At 38.6% G+C, this 17,000-nt stretch overlaps 1 protein-coding gene across 12 annotated transcripts; it reads right to left on the bottom strand.

Moving 5' to 3' along the window:
* Positions 1-1,849: 1,849 nt before the first annotated feature.
* Positions 1,850-7,786, bottom strand: LOC148015166 (uncharacterized). Of its 12 annotated transcripts, none has more exons than XM_087665915.1 (4): positions 6,909-7,776; positions 6,703-6,786; positions 6,398-6,478; positions 5,263-6,244 (listed from the first exon to the last, which is right to left on the bottom strand). In XM_087665915.1, the coding sequence occupies exons 2-4, from the start codon at positions 6,713-6,715 to the stop codon at positions 6,099-6,101; spliced, it is 240 nt and encodes a 79-aa protein (XP_087522041.1). In that variant the 5' UTR covers positions 6,716-6,786; positions 6,909-7,776; the 3' UTR covers positions 5,263-6,098. The 12 variants fall into 12 exon arrangements, 2 of the variants coding, with proteins under 2 accessions (XP_087522041.1, XP_087522042.1); XR_015688452.1 differs by having other exon boundaries at positions 5,279-6,285; XR_015688451.1 differs by having other exon boundaries at positions 5,281-6,244.
* Between the last annotated feature and the right edge of the window lie 9,214 nt (positions 7,787-17,000).

Below are 17,000 nucleotides of genomic sequence, written 5' to 3'. Positions count from 1 at the left end.
TATCAAAGTAGATGATAATCTTGTTATCCATCTAAGTCTCCAAATCACCAAGTAGCTTGTGTAACCAAGCTACCTCACATGCTACAATTGTAGCACCTTTGTATTTTGCTTATGTATAAGATAAGGCAAGTTCGACTATTTATTACTACTCCAAGTAACAACAACACTCCCAAAGGAAAACATAAAACCACTGGTAGATCTTATGTCTAAAATACTACTGGCCCAATCTACATCTATGTAACCATGCAAATCTAATGGTATACTTGCACCATAGAATAAGGCATAGTCTAATGTGGACTTGACATAGTGTAATGTGTGTTGCACTGCATCCAAATGTGGCTTCTGTGGAAGCCACATAAATTGACTCTCCAAACCAACCATATAGTTTAGGTCTAGCCTAATGATAAACACATCCTCAATCAAGTCACTCTCATGGATACTAAGCTTAGCATTAATATCCAAAGGTATAGAAATAGGCTTGTAATTAACCATACCATACTTCTTTAACATATCCAACACATACTGTCTCTATGATAACCATATACCCTTTGGAGTTCTGATTATCTCTATGCCAAGAAAATATCACAACTCTCCCAAATCCTTCATCTTAAATTCAACTTTGAGAAGACCCTTCACATTGTTAATCTCTATCTTAATATCACCCACAATTATCAAATCATCCATGTATATAGTAATGACCATAATACTTGTACTACTCTCATATACATAAAGTGAGTGATCAATCTGTGCTCTACAAAATCTAATGTTAACAAGGTATTCTACAATCCTATCAATCATGCCATATCCTAGGTGCTTGCTTCAACCCATATAAGGCCTTATGAGGCTTGTATATATAATCTAGATTATTCTCATTCACATAACCATGCGGCTACTCCACATAAACTTCTTCTTGTAACTCCCCTTGCGAGAGGGCATTTTTAACATCCATTTGACACATGATCCAACCTTTTGATGCAACCACTGCTATGACAGCTCTTATAGTGGCCATTTTAGCCACTGGAGTAAAGGTCTCCTCATAATCAATACCATGAGTCTGTGCGTACCCTTTGGCAATCAATCACCTTGTAATGCTCAATAGATCCATCTAACTTATGTTTGACCTTGTAAACCCATTTACAGCCCAATACTTTCTTTCCTTTAGGTAAGGGTACTAATTCCCATGTGTCGTTATCCATAAGTAGAGCTATTTCTTCATCCATAGCATGATCCCAATACTCATTATCCATTGCATCCTCAAAATAAATGGATTCCACATCCTGTACAACCTTAGCCATGTATATATAGTGATGAGCTACATAACTATCATATACCAATCGTTGTATTGGCTTTCTCACTCTACTTGACCTACGTGGACCTAAATCATTACCAATTACTTTAGCGTTCCTATCTCGGGGTTGTCATTGGTATATAAATCCTATATATCACGTGCGTTCATGGCATGTTTTATATATCCCTATGTAACCTATTTTTTGATACTTTATTGACCCTTTTGTGACTTTTACCCTTTATAAATCCCTTATTGTAAGTTTATTTTTTTCATAAAAGAAGTTAACAAATCCTTATATAGTAGATACAAAAACACTAGCTCTATCATAGAATTGATTACAAACTTGTTGAGACACGACTTCAAGCTATTATGTGGAAGGGTGCAAGCATATTAATGGTTCTCTCCACTGAACGCCATGAAGGGCCCGTCTAAAGAAGATATGACAAGCAAGTACAATATGCAACAGATGTTTGTTGAGCTAAAAATGCATTCTAAACTTGATCAGTTCATTAAAACAACCCCATAACATATAAGATCCCAAAATTTGTCTACTTGCAATCCTTTGGGCTACTGCCCAATTTTGAAAATCATTTCTTTGTATATCTCCATCATGTAGCTTATGTTCATCAATGGAAAATGAGTTATATACCATTGCAACATGATTGAGTGTAATCCAAACTTTACCAATCGCAGGTTGTCGAGTAGGGCTATCAAGTGGACTGATAAGCTTTTTTCCATGATATACAAATTCTTGATCATGTAAACCATACACTTGCCCTTCCACAATTCTCCCTTTTAATTTTCATCCATACAAATTAATAAAGAGTTGGTCTCTATGCTCTCTAAGGTAATCTTCAAGCATAAGCATGCGTCGTCTACTATCTCCATCTGAAGCATGCCCAATTATTGAACCTATTGTATCCTTTAGCTTTGCACTCCATAAACGCTCCACAAGATTCCATTGATTTCTAATATAAACACTATCAAAGCGATTACATTTGACTTGCACTACCAAAGCTAGTCATGGAAGACACTCATGAAGAGGGTTTACTATCAAAACTCTTGCATAATTTCCCACCACATGATTTTGAAAGGCATCCACTATCTTATTATAACCTTGTGATCCCTCTTGCACAATAATTATGTTGTTTGTAAGGCATTGGTGATGTTCTCCTTTACTTCCACAGAATTCAATAAGAGTGTCATCCTTCGCACGCCACCTACATAAATAAAAGTTCACTTTTAACTTTTAATTTCTTACAAACTTCCTTTACATGATTGCAAGTAAAAAACATTGCAAACTACATGACATTAGATCTATTAAGCTCACATTATGTGAGGTTTGATATTAGTTGTCTCATCTTCAACAATGATAATCAGCACCATTGGCATTACTTCATGTTTAGTTTTTGCATCCATGCATATCTTACCCACTGCCTCAAAGATATACTCGTGCTCTCCAAGCATGAAGTGAATTTTTTTCTTCTCTTTTCTTTTTGTAGTGCACATGGATGGCACTCCAAGGTTAGTACTCATAAATTCATGCAAGCGTGGCCCACCCCAAAAGCTTAATGAGCTCAAACACGGCCTTTGCGGACTCACTGAATCGTTGTGCTTGTTTTGTTTGTACTATATTCTTTGCTACATCTTTTAAAAAGCCCCACAAAGCTTGTTTACCTTCAATTCTACATTGTCAATGAGCCTCAACTATATTATTACAAAAGCATTGCACATCCTTCCTATTAAACCATTCAAATTTTGATTCTTTCAAGGACCTAATCCTCACAAACAGCACAACAATTATTGCTTCTAACCACCATAGCTTTCTCTTGGCTTCTTTCAAGTCTCTCTTAACTGTCACATTTTTCAACTCTTCACTGCTAAGATAATCTAATCACCTTCCTCCTATATTCCTAGCCCCTCTCTTCTCAATAGCAGTTCTCTCTCTATATACTCTCGTACAAAAATCATCACAAGTGAAATTTTTTTTTACAATACTCACAAGTAAAACTTTCAAAGGGACTTCCACCACATGAAGTATGAAGGAAATTTATGTGCCTGTAGTATTCATCTACCTTGATTTCAAGAGATCTGTCATATAAGATTGCTTTTGTGTATGGCTTTGGATACCATTCCTTTCCTATTTTAAAGTCGTGTAGAATAGATTTTATGTTGACATCACATGCTTTGTAAGCCATGGTCCTTTGCCATAATCCCCAACATGACAAATTTAAATCACAAGAAGGTGGCATATACAGGTCACATGTACAAGTAGAAGGTCCTTCTAAATATATTAGTATGGTACTTTCTTTGGTTGGCTAAAGAAAAGAGCTCATTGACTTTGTTGAGGATCTGCATGAAAGGGCTTATTTGGTCACCCTCTAGCATTTTTCAAAACTACACGGTTGGTAGATGTTTTTTTGGATATAGCCATGATGTGAGACTTTAACTTGATATGCTTTGTGAGAATCGTATGCAATTCTGTTCTTTAAGGACATAAATGCAACCATTTCTAATCATACTTGCATACAACTCTTACTTTCCTTTTGTCTGTGTTGTCATTCAATGTTGCCTCAATAAGCTCAAAATCAAATCTTGTATGATTTCAAGTCACCATTCGATTCAATGGGGGAGGATTAAATGCAATATTTTCTTCTCTAAGTGATGATTATACAAGGTCATCTTTGGGAGCATACAAGCTACTCTTCCAAAAACATAGTTAGCAGGAAGTATCAAGTTTGATATTGATCAAGGCCTAGATCTCAATATGATATTATATTATTTCGCATAATGAGGGTGAATCTCATCCATCTACCAACATTAACTCAAGTCAAGGTACAAGTTAATGGCCTTTATTTGATTTCATAGTGCATCTCCTAGCTAGCCACCAAGGGATTCAAGTTCCATATGATATAGGGCTTAGCTATGACTAAAGCACCTTCAAATGATGAGCACCTTTGGTACTTTTAGACCTGGCTCGCTTTGAGTTTTTAAGAAGCAATTGATTGAGAGCCTTCCACACCAAAACTACCTTGGAATGTGTCAAGCTCGTCAACTAGAAAAACAACGCCAAGCTTAGTTTCACAATAACCTACTCGTATATCTAAGGGGATACTAGGATTGATTTGTTTTGATCTTAATGAAAATTGTCCAACCATCCTTAAGTAGTTTATAATATATTTTTATTATAATGAATGATTACTCTTGATACATGTGGTTGTATTCATTCAAAGAAAATACTTTAATAACAATTAAAATAGTTATTATCAATATATAAAGTTTTCACTTGCATGGGCTAGATTAGTTACTAATCAAATGGGTGTCCGCATAGGAACAAGGAGCAACAACAATTGCAAGTTTATCTCCCATCAATTTATAGAGTTCTTAAATGAGCATGGCATTATATGCCACCTCACCTTGACCAAGTCCCCTTCTCAAAATGGGCTCAAAATGGAGTGGCTCTGCATAGGAATCAAAGGGTGATGAACATAGCATATTCCATGCTGTTTGTGGTTGTATTGCTAAAGCACTTATGGTCAAAAGCTATCAATATCTCTTTTATAGATGCATGTACACCAAATCACAAAAGGTGAGATCGTGCCATGATCTTAGCTTCTCATTTTTGTAGGATATTCCTCTAAACTCAAGTCTTACCATTCGAGGATCAAAAGGATCTTCATTAGGAGGGATTTTTCATTCAACAAGAGGAATATCTTGTAGGCTTCCCAATACATCAATTATGATTCTCCCTCCCATGTGCCTACTAAGCCAATGTTTCTTTTTGCTATTGGTTCACTCGCAAGACTTCTGTTCCTAGACCACTTGTGGATCTATTGCCACATTGATACCAATAGACCATGAAAAATTTGGTGGGTCCTTCCACCAAACTGTATCTAGAATGTCTAAAGCTATATTTAAAGCTTTCACCTACATGGGCTAGGTTAGTTACTAATCAAATAGATGTTCCCATAAGAACAGGGAGTAACTTTCGTAAGGCTATTTTTGGAAGAAGGCTACTTCAAGGTCAGTGCCAATGATGCACCGCATGTTGTGGCTTCTAAACAGTCCTAAAGCTTGCTTGTGGCACCTAAGACCTTCCACAAGTTATTTATACCCAATCGGGCATTATATGTAACAAAGTAAGTACATACAAAGAAGGTCAAAAGAATCCCAAGCCCAAACCCCTACATACAAAGAAGGTCAAAAGAATCCCAAGCCCAAACCCCTAAAGTCCATGCTGAGCACTTTTTGTGGCCAGCGAAAAATAACACAATGTTTTCACATTCACTTTTTTGGACCATCATACCATTCATCTAGAAGGTTGCCATGAGACTATGACAAGACTTTTAATTTTTTTAGCTTAATTTTAGAGGGTCTTGCCCAAAATTGGAGACCAATTCATACATTACCGAGTACTCTACTCTAATAATTTTCATCTCGTGCACTTTAAACAAGCAATTGTTCAAATAAGAGCCAATCCTTAACTAGTCTAGGAATGCTAGTAGTCTTAACTATAGAATTTGCAAAGTGCTTATTACTTCACTCATAAGTTTTACATTCTATGACAGGGAAGGGGCACCTCGACAATGACGTGATTCAAGTGAATAAATTGGTGGGTTGGATCGTCAAATTATATGGTGAATAGGACTTCTGCTTAGCAAAGACAAAAAAAAAGATGGGAGAAATCTGAAAATGTAAAACAAATATGTCGATATCTTACTACTTCAAGATGAAATGCACATTATAAAAACTTCTAGTCAGATGGTTGAAATAATGGAATTAGGAGATCTCACTTATTCTTCTTCCTAATCTAAATCGCCAATTCGTAAATCAATGTAAAAATGACGAGGTTCGTCTTTTTACAAGACTGGAGGATGGAGGGTGTCCATGGATAGAATTGTGGACATGATAATCTTATTGGCAAGATCTTCAAGCAGCTCAATCGCATCTTCATATCTGAGTAATGGTAGATGGCTCAAGCGCACCTTCATATTTGACTAATGAACGATAACATGTTTTACATAAATAAAATTTACTTGATGTAGATTCTGGACATCCAATGCATTTTCTAAAGAATTCAATCAAAAGTGCATGTGATAGTATACTCACAAAGGGCTCGCTCCGCATTAACATGCACAATGACAGGTAGCAAGTAAGAAAGCGTTTTTCCTGATCCAGTTTCTGCAAGCCCTATAAGGTCCCAGCCAGTGCTCATAGAAAATCATCCTTTAGTGTATTTTATCCAAGCAAGATTCTCAAAAAAACCGGTTGAAATTGAAGCTCATATTGACGAAAACCAGCTATTTTTAAGCATTTTAGTTATAAAATCGGCTATTTCCCTCCCAAAACCAACTCGGGTTAAGCCTAGTCCTTTTGGATGGGAAAAAAAAAATTTCGTGAGCACTAGTCCCAACCTTTCAAAGCCATGGGCTAGCAATGTGCTTGGATGGTCATAGGCTCTTCAAAGCCAGCTTTCAAAATAACTTTGAGCACATAATCTGAGAAGAAGGTGCAGAAAATGCAGATGAGGCGCTGAAAATGAAGAGCCGTAAATCATAAAATGCATCGAGTATGCCACTTGTAATTTTCATGTCTACCAACACAGATCATCGAGACCTACCAGGAAAGGAAGCCTCCTCGACCTGCCTAGTAGGCTTAGGGACATCCTTGCCCTCAACATTGATTTCTCGCTTTTGGTGGCGATAAGCTTGGACTTCTGCATCAGGCATGTGAGAAATGGTTGGGACTTGGATGCTCTTCATAGAAGTTCTTCTCGAAAGGGGGAAGTCCTTCGAAGTCTGACTCCTTCTGTGAATCATAAATGCTGCTTCTCAAAGCCTTAGGCTTTTTAGCAGAGAATGGCTGCCAATCTCCCCATCCATCCGAAGAGGCGGCGTTGTCGAATCCATCATGATCATTAATTGCACAAGGCAAATCTGCATGACGATCTTGTTCTTGTTGAGCATCATCACCATGATGATTCCCAGCTGAGACGTCCATTAGTGCCTCCCTCATTTCCCACAGCTGCCGGCTCGACCTCCTCCACCAAAGCTATCCCAGCTTCCTCCGAAGTCCCTGCACGATGAACAAAAAATAGCACACTGCCGAAGTCAGCCATGGCAGAAACCATACGTCATTGTATCAAGACACATTATTCTCCTCGCTAAACTGCTTGTCTATGCCATTCTTCTCTCCTCTTCCGATGAGAGGAGAGACCGATCCATGATGCAGAACAGATGACAAGCGCACACCCTAACTCATGAGGACATATGGCGTAGACCGTAAGATGCATCGGAACACAGCAATGATGTTGGCTAACTGATTATAGCTTGCGTAGGCGCAACTAGCTAGAACAGTACTCTCGTTCTCCTATCGTGATAGGAGGAAGGATCACAGGTTCGCAGGTCGGAGCCTTCAGCCATGTCTGAGAACTACCCGAAGACGCTTTCCTTCCTTTCTTTCGTACTTCTTCTTCTTCTTCTTTTCGTGAGCTAGCCGTAGTTATGGTAGATGCAAAATGCAAAATGTCGATTAATATGTAGAAATACCATAATTTGTTCACATTTAAAAAAGGTTGATTAAGGCCCTCAACTCATAATTATTGTCTAATACCGTACACAACCTCTCACTTATTGCGGGTAGTGGGGCCCGAATATTACTTTGCTTAAGAGCGGTTTCACATGAGCGCACACCCTCTGCCCAAACCAACGATGTGCACCCCAACTTGCCACCAATAAGCTACATCCCATTATCAATTACATTTTATTCAAAGGCCCAAAAGACATATGCATACTCTTTAAAATCTGAACCTCTAGGATAAAAGGGCCAATTGTAGAACACCTTAAGCTTGCTCTATCGATCTCTCATATTAGTTTAAAATCTGCAGGTCTACCATTGTCAGGACTGCAAAGTCACACTAGCATGATCTGCAAAAAAAGATGTAAAACTGTGCGATTGAAGATTTCATTCGTCAATGCAAAGGGCGAAAAATCTTTTAGTAAAAAAGAGCCTTATGAGACGGCACACATTAGAGCCTTTGAAAAATGCATGAAATGGCCAAACGTTGAACAACTTTGAATGTTTGCCTACTATATCCCAGGTTCTTCCACGTAACCACTTCACCACATGAGTTCTTCTGAAAGCATTCCAAGTTGTTTTATTATTAGACCGCTACTAGTATATTCAATTTGTATCATCACTGGCAACCATTCTCCAATTGGCCCCTTTACCCTAGTGCATGTGCTTGCTTGCATTTCCTAGGAGCTCTTATCACCACCTTTTGCAAGACTTTCTCCATTAAAGCAAGCAAGTACAATGTTTTATCTTCTCTATGATCTCACATTGAACAAGATGATTTTGAACACTTTCGCCCCTATAAAATTCTAATTGTGAGGGAAGATACATCAAGTGGCTTGTTTTGCAATTGAAAGTGTTGAACTTTGAGCACCTTGCTCAAGTATAAGCAACACCTATTGGCAATGATATTGGACCTCACAACCCATGACAAATGTCTCTACCCTAATAAGATAAAGTCAAAATAACCTATCTTAATGGAGTTTTACAATAGAAGTTAGATGTTGAAATGGACTTCTTGAATACTTTAACTAGGGTACAGGGCCAATAAGTTGATGGCCCCCAAAAGCAAAACTAATGGTTTTGAGGATTTGTCACATGTGGGTTACTCAGACATGGGTTCAAATTGCGCTTCTGTTCTGGTCCTAGACCTTTTAGATCTATGAGTGGATTTCCTATGTGTTGTGCAACTTTCCATTTCTTATATGCCAAATTTGCAAGCGCATGATGCAATCTTTTTGTCTTGAGATGCTATCTCATAAGCACATCCTTGCAGATAATCAAAACCTGAATCGATGCTACCTTTAGTGAGATTTAGATGGCCCATTTATGGTGGCAACCTATCAACCCCTTTACCTTAAGAAAAGTGGGGACAAGTGTGGATTTTCAATCCCTTGCTTCTTTGTCTTTATCTAAGGCAAGTTGATAAATTTGTGAGGACCTATCAAGAGAGAAGGTTACAACACTGGAGAAGCTCACGTTTTAAGGAGACGTGAGGATAAAAAACTAGCCCAAAACTAATACTAAAGCTTTAGTCACTAGCCTCAACCAATCCCAATCACATGAGCATCTGATAATAAACTGAGTTAACATGCTTTATAGTCCTCATAAGGCCTACAATGCAACTTGGTTGCACATAAGCATCTCGCCTCTCGTAGTTCCTCCCATACCTCATAGATTATCTTGGTCTAGTTGGAATTAGGTTCTATGGCATCTTGCATAATATCAATCGTTTTTCTTAATATGTAACAACACAAACTCCACTCATCCTAATGCTACAAACCTAGGCCAACAGTAGTGAACAATCTCACTACACTTGATCATATAAATGAAAGCAAGTTCATTCTCAAGCTAATGCAACATGCTCATCTACATAAACATGACATTTCTGTCAAACAATGTATATGCATATACGTTTCTTTCTTTTATACAAGTGCGATTGCATGAATTCCTTCTACAAAAGTTATCTATGTAACACCCTAACAACACATAACACATAAACATATAGTCTAACACCAACATGTGCTACTATACATCCCACACTTTATGTCTATTGTAGGCATATGTAATTTGCATAACTCTTGATGTTTCATGCATTTATTGATTATGCAAGTCTTTCCAATTTAGTTTTCCATGTGTTGTGCAACTTTCCATTTCTTGTATGCCAAATTTGCAATCACATGATGCAATCTTTTTGTCACGAGATGCTATCTCACATAAGCACATCCTTGTAGATAATCAAAACCTAAATCGATGCTACCTTTAGTGAGATTTAGATAGCCCAATTATGGTGGCAACCTATCAACCCCTTTACCCTAAGAAAAAGTAGAGACAAGTGTGGATTTTCACTCCCTCACTTCTTTGCCCTTTATCTAAGGCAAGTTGATAAATTTGTGAGGACCTATCAAGAAAGAAGGTTACAACACTGGAGAAGCTCAACATATATAGGCAGCATGTTTTAATGAGCCATCATAACAGAAAACTAGCCTAAAACTAATATTAAATCTTTAGTCACTCACCTCAACCAATCCCAATATCATGAGCGTCTAATAATAAACCAATTTAACATGCTTTATAGTCCTAATAATTACATAACTTGAACTCCAAGTAGGATTTGTACACATTACAATGACATGCTAGGGCTTTCCCTTAGGCTAATGCAACTTGGTTGCACATACGCATCCCACCTCTCGCAATTCCTCCCATACCTCATAAGATTATATTGGTCTAGTTGAAATTAGGTTCCATGGCATCTTGCATAAAATCAATCATTTTTCTTGTATGCAACAACACAAACTCCACTCATCCTAATGTACAAACCAAAGCCAATTGTAGTGAACAGTCTCACTAGACTTGATCATAAATGAAAGCTAGTTCATTCCCAAGCTAATGCAGCATGCTCATCTACATAAACATGACATTTTTGTCAAACAATGTATATGCAATGCATATACGCTCCTTTTTTTTATACAAGTGCGATTGCATGAATTCCTTTTACAAAAGTTATTTATGTAACACCCTCACATAACACCAAACAACACATGAGCTTGCCACATAGGTTCAGATGTCATTTCGTGCTTTGGGGATCAACTTCGGTGTATTGAGGGTGTACTTCTCTTAAAATATAAGAAAGATGCTTACCTCAAGCTAGATTAGAGCCATGCTACACCTAGGTCAATCGACCTAGGTGTGGTCAACATGGTTCAAGTTATACAGGTGTGGCTCCATGACTTTAACTCCATCTCGAAATCAACAAAACTTCTCTCAATCCATGAAGTTGGACTAAAAATGGAGAGACTGGCATTTGCTTGGAAAACTTCGTTGCCATGTAGCCAAAAAGCGGTAGTACAAGCTTGTGTGTCATAACCAAGGAGTGAGAGAGAGGAAGAGACCTTGTTTCCCACAGGTGTTACATAAGATTAGATTTATTACATTGGGTTTATTTCCAACACCCTTGCCTTGAGCCAACATTCTTGTTACCTTAGGGTAGTTCCCACTTAAATTGTGATTGCTTCTAGTAACCCAAGTCACACGCCTCTATCTTACGCAAAGTTTTAGGGACTTCGACCCTAAGCTTGAGTATACTTGCCTTACTTTAGTGTTGCTATACCTCAACAATAATCAAGAACCATACCTAGTGACTGACCCAGGATACACAGTGACTTGTGTCAGAGAGAGAAAGAGGAGAGAAGAGAGAGAAATACTGCAAGAAGAGAGAGAAAGAGAGTGACGAGGAGAGAGAAACACTAGATTTGGAGAGAGAAGCCATGGAAGTTGTGAACAAGATGGGAGAGAAGGATTGTAATTATATTAATGTGTCAAAAAGATATGAAAAATTACATGTCCTCTCCTTTTATACCAATGTTAGTGTGACGTGGCATAATATCAATATTATTTTTACACTAAATCCTTATTTCCAACTTCTTACAATCCATCCCTTCCCAAAAGTTTTTGTCCTCAAAAAGAAACTTGAAAGACTAGAAAAGGATCGATTGAATAGAATACTACTCTGTTTTTACAGCTTTACAAATGGAAGAATGACCAACATATGGACTAAAATTGAAGAACAAGAGTAGGCCTCAGCTATATACATGATCTGAAATACTTCTAAAGTACATGGAGCCATAAAATCTTCAACATATAATCTCAAAATGAAGTAGACAACTTGCTGTGTAAACAGACCTTGCTGGACCAAATCTGCCATAACTTTTAGTAGAAGTGTCCAAATGAGGCGTGCCATATATCAAAACGGAGCTCTTGAAGAGTAATTTAAGCCCATGTAGATACCTTAATTCTAAAAATTAGGCACAATAAAAACTATTCTAAAACAGTGTGCTGTCCTGATCCAGTCTGCACCATAACTAGCTCCATAATCAATAGGCTTCAGCCATTGATGTATCCCTTAAGAAAGGAAACTCATCCAATATAGAATCAGGCCTCCAAGAAGCTTCCTCGGGTGGTAAACCTCTCCATTTGATCAAATATTCCATGATAGAACGAGATCAAAGCTTCTTCTCACGCTAACATATAACAGCCTCTGGGATGTACTGAATAAGTCCTTCTTCATCAATAGTGGCAATTCATCAATTATATCCATTGGATCACCATAAAAAGGCTTGAGCTGACTAACATAAAAGACATTATGAATCTTTGTGGAAGAGGGAAGCTCTAATCTATATGCCAAGTTTCCAATGCGCTTAAGGATCTGGTAGGGGCCATAAAACCTGTGAGCAAGCTTATTACTAGATCCATCTTTTAATGTAGAGTACCTAGACTTGGGCACCTTCAGTAAAACCAATTCTCCTTCTTGGAACTCTAAAGGCCGCCTCTTCTCATCAGCATACATCTTCATTTGGTCTTGAGCTTTCTTAAGATTCATCTTGCATTACTGAAGAAGAATTTGCATTCTTTCTAACGCTTCCTTCCCATGAGGATTGATCCTTTCATTAAAGATTACTATGGGTAAGGGCACCTTGTAACCATACAGAGCTTCAAAGGGTGAAACTCCAATACTAGCATGGGTAGAGTTGTTATAAGCAAACTCAGCCAAGTGTAACCAAGAATCCCATGAAGTTTGGACATCATAGCAGAAATGGCAAAGATAAGTCTCCAACCATTTATTAACTCTTTCTGTCTGACCATCAGTTTATGGATGATAGGTTGTAGATGGAGCCAATTTAGTGCCCATAGATGTAAATATCTCCTACCAAAAGTTACTCATAAACTTTGAGTCTCTATCATGAACAATCACTTGCAGTAATCCATATAGTCTAAAAATCTGCTCTATAAACTGACTGGCCACTAGAGAGGTAGTAAACTGGATCTTGGTTGGAATAAAATGGGCTGCCTTGGTGAGTCTATCTACCACCACATATATACTATTCCATCCCTTTTTGGTAGTAGGCAAGCCAATAATGAAATCCATAGTAATATGAGTCCATTTACTTGTAGGAATAGGTAATGGTTGTAACAAACCTCCTGGCTTATGGGTGTTGTCCTTATTCTGCTAACAAGGCATACACTTCATGACAAAGTCCTTAACATCTTTCCATAGTCCTTTCCAATAGAAACTTTTGTTGATCCTGTCATAGGTCTTGAAAACTCCTAAATGTCTAGCTAAAGGCGAAGAATGTAGTTCCTCCATAATTTTTCGTGTAAAAGAAGAGGTAGAAGGAATGACAATCTTGCCTTTCAACCAAATAATGTCATTTTTGAACTGATAATGCGAGTTTTCTTCCATAAGACCTTGCTGTAATTTCTGAAAAATATGGCTGAATTCTTCATCCAAAAGATAAGCCTCCTGTAGTTCTTTAATCCAATCATTATATGCAATTCAATCATAGTTGAAACTTTGCAAGCCCACATACGAGAAAGAGAATCGGCCACTATATTGTCATTGCCCCTTATATAAGTGATATCAAAATCATAATTCTGTAGTGTAGCTACCCACCGACGTTGCTTAGGAGTAAGATTGGACTGAGTAAGGAAATACTTAAAAACCATGTGATCATTGTGTACTCTGAATCAGCTACCATATAACTAATGGTGCCACTTCTTAGTTGCATGCAAGATAGCCAACATCTCCTGGTCATAAATATTCACAGCCATTTCTTTATCTGTAAGCTTACAGCTCTCAAAGGCAATCACTCCATGCTCCTATAACAAACCGCCCAATGCCACAGCCACTAGCATCACACTGTATGGTAAATTCTTTGGAGAAGTCTGGGCATACTAAGATAGGAGCAGAGATAAGGAGTCCCTTTACCTAGTTGAAGCTACTATCTGCAAGAGCACCCCAAAAGAAAGCGTCCTTCTTCAACCTATCAGTCAAAGGAGCTGCAATAGCCGCATAATGCTTGATGAATCAGTGATAGAATGAAGATAAACCAAGAAATCCTCTAAGAGAGGTAGTAGTAGTGGATGTTGGCCAATCTTTTATACATTGCACCTTCTCTGGATCAACCTATATTCCTTTTTCACTAACAATATATCCCAAGTATTCCACTTCAGTCTGCATGAAAGAATACTTCTTCTCCTTAGCAAAAATCCTGTGATGTCTCAATACATCAAAAATCCTCCTCATATATGCCAAGTGATCCTGTAAAGTCTTACTATGGATCAGAATGTCATAAAAGCAATCTTGACTTCATCACCCTCTCGCATGTGAATCCGATGATACCCTAACCTCAAATCAATCTTTGTAAAGAATCGAGTCTCCTTGAGCTCATCAAACAAATCATCAATCCTGGGTATCGGATACTTGTTCATCAGTGTAATCTCATTAAGATCCCTGTAGAGTCAATGCACATTCTGAAAGATCCATCTTTCTTTTTTACTAACAGAACTGGAGATGCATAAGGTGAAGAACTTACTTCAATGAATCCCATCTCAAGAAGTTCCTTGATTTTCTTGGCTACTACCTCTCGTTCACACTTAGATAATCTGTAAGGTGGCTTATTGATTGTCTTTGAGTTGGGCTCCAAATCAATAGGGTGATCTATTGCTCTTGTAACATGTCCACTAGAATCATCCAGGACACGTCTTAGCAGTCCATCGGAAAGGATGTCTAGAAAGCTCCGCTCGACACTCCCATGGAATGTTACGAGATTTGCGATCTGGGTTTTCCCGTGTCTGCCACGTAGCGGAAGTATCCTGGCCGTTCCCACTTAGGATCGACCTGAATTAGGGTTTTCCTGATTTGGTCATTAGCTAACAGCAACTAGCGTCAGACCCAAGCGAACTACTTTACATAGAAACGCCAGGTCCGAAGCGGATTCACGCTGCACTTGGTTCAAGGAGAATGGGAAACGAGAGGGATGCAAGGCTCAACCTCTCTGCCATAAGGCATAGTCCCATTCCGTTCCCCTAAAACAGCGTAAATCGGGTAAGACGTAACTCTAGGTCATCGCTCTCATTTATTCGTTTTGATGATGATGATCATCCCACTGTTCTTCGAGATTTTTGAGAAATGTTCCCGGCTAACCGGGACCACCCAACCGTAGGACGGACCCATGGCCCATCCTCCGCACTTTCCTCAGTTTGTTTTAGTTATGTAATTATCTAACACATTAATTTGACATATAACAACCAGCTTCTTTAATTACTCCTGTTAAGCACTGGTTCCTTCACGTAATCTTATCACGTGACATAGAAAAACAATATCAGACAAATTCTTTATTATCATTTCATCATTTTATCTTTGAAATACAAGGAGTTCAGCCCGTAGGCTTGTCCATAATCCGCCCGAAGGCTATCCAGTAATCCGCCAGGGATCACTATTCCAAGCTTCCGCCCGTAGACTAGTATGCGGGCCTCGAGATCCAATCCGGAGTCATGTTAGCCTCTTGTGCAGGACCCGAAAGGTGAGGGATTTACGGCCAAAGCCCCCCCTGGCACCCAAGCGTCCTCCTGCTCCAAGTAGAGCTCAATGGAGAGACCTCTCGCGGTGGGTTCGGTCTACGTTCCTGGCGCGGTCAACAACCCCCTTGGTTAGGGTCAGGCAGGCAGTCCGGGGTAGCTGAAGCTGCCTCTCCCTTCAGGCCTTCAACCTGAAGCATTAGATATCTTTTCATCCTTTAGTTCCTTGAGCAAACAATGCAAACAGTGCTTTCTAAACTGTTACAAGCACAATCAATTCCAGTGGTCGTTTATTTGGCCAATTGCTAAGGGGTGAATCTTTCTCTCTGAGTACATCCAGCACTTGATCCAAGATCAATTGCGACTTGGCAAGATCCCCAAGGGTTTGTTTGTTAACCCTATATCCTTGGGTTAGGGCCGTACCCTACTAACCCAACTAATACCTTAAGTTCTATTAGCAGTAAATATGTTATTCCAATTTACTAATTGGTCTTTTGCTTCCAAGCAAATATCTAATCCTCGTATCTTAGTTACTTTACCCAAGAAAGGTACTATATCATGACGATTATTTCTCCTCTTGCAAGATAAACTTGCATAAGAATCTGCCAATCTCATTCCGAGGAATTGGCCATTCTCTTTTGATCAAATCACAAGATGATGCACTCTGCAACCTATTGCGCAAGTGTGGCATCAAAGTCATAGGACTATTTTACCCATCGAATGGTGTTGTCTAATCACGAAATCATGATAAGATAGGAAACAGGGTTAGGGTATCTTCATAATAATCCGTTCTTGATTGCACTAGGTCGATATTGTCGGTCCTAAAGGTCCAAATCCAAATCGAGTTTCATTCTTTTAGCGAGCGATCCTTAGGGTAAAAACCCTAGATCGTTTCTCGCAAGTGTGTCCTATTGTCCCTACATTCCATGAATGAGGGCAAGTCTTTAGGGTATAAGAGTTTCAGCTTTGGCAATAAGAGCGATTAGGTCACGTCCTCAATGAGCTAAACCCTAGTTAGCTCTTTGGGATATTTATCGTATCGATTGAATCATCCTATGCAAATCCCTTGCGGGTTAGGTGATTTAGATAATTCGATCTACTTGTCTTGTGACAAGGACGAACCCTTCGTAGAGATGTTAACTTGATCTAAAGGAGAAAACTAGTTGTAACATGTCACATCACGTAAACATGCGATACATGGCTTCTACGTACCACTAGATTTGCAATAACCCTTACTTTTCTTGTTAAAATCAAAACGCATGATAAATTTCAGAATAACTTC

The sequence above is a fragment of the Lygodium microphyllum genome, chromosome 24 (genome assembly GCF_053477565.2).
Source record: "Lygodium microphyllum isolate KBCC chromosome 24, Lygodium_microphyllum_v1.1.10, whole genome shotgun sequence".
Classification (NCBI taxonomy): Eukaryota; Viridiplantae; Streptophyta; class Polypodiopsida; order Schizaeales; family Lygodiaceae; genus Lygodium; species Lygodium microphyllum.
Note: the sequence above shows the minus strand (reverse complement) of the source record. Positions and strands in the feature narration are given on the sequence as shown.

Coding starts and splice junctions, on each gene's coding strand:
- LOC148015166 (XM_087665916.1), bottom strand. Junction 6,245..6,397: donor TAATGCGGAGCGAGCCCTTT/GTGAGTATACTA, acceptor ACCATTACTCAG/ATATGAAGATGCGATTGAGC.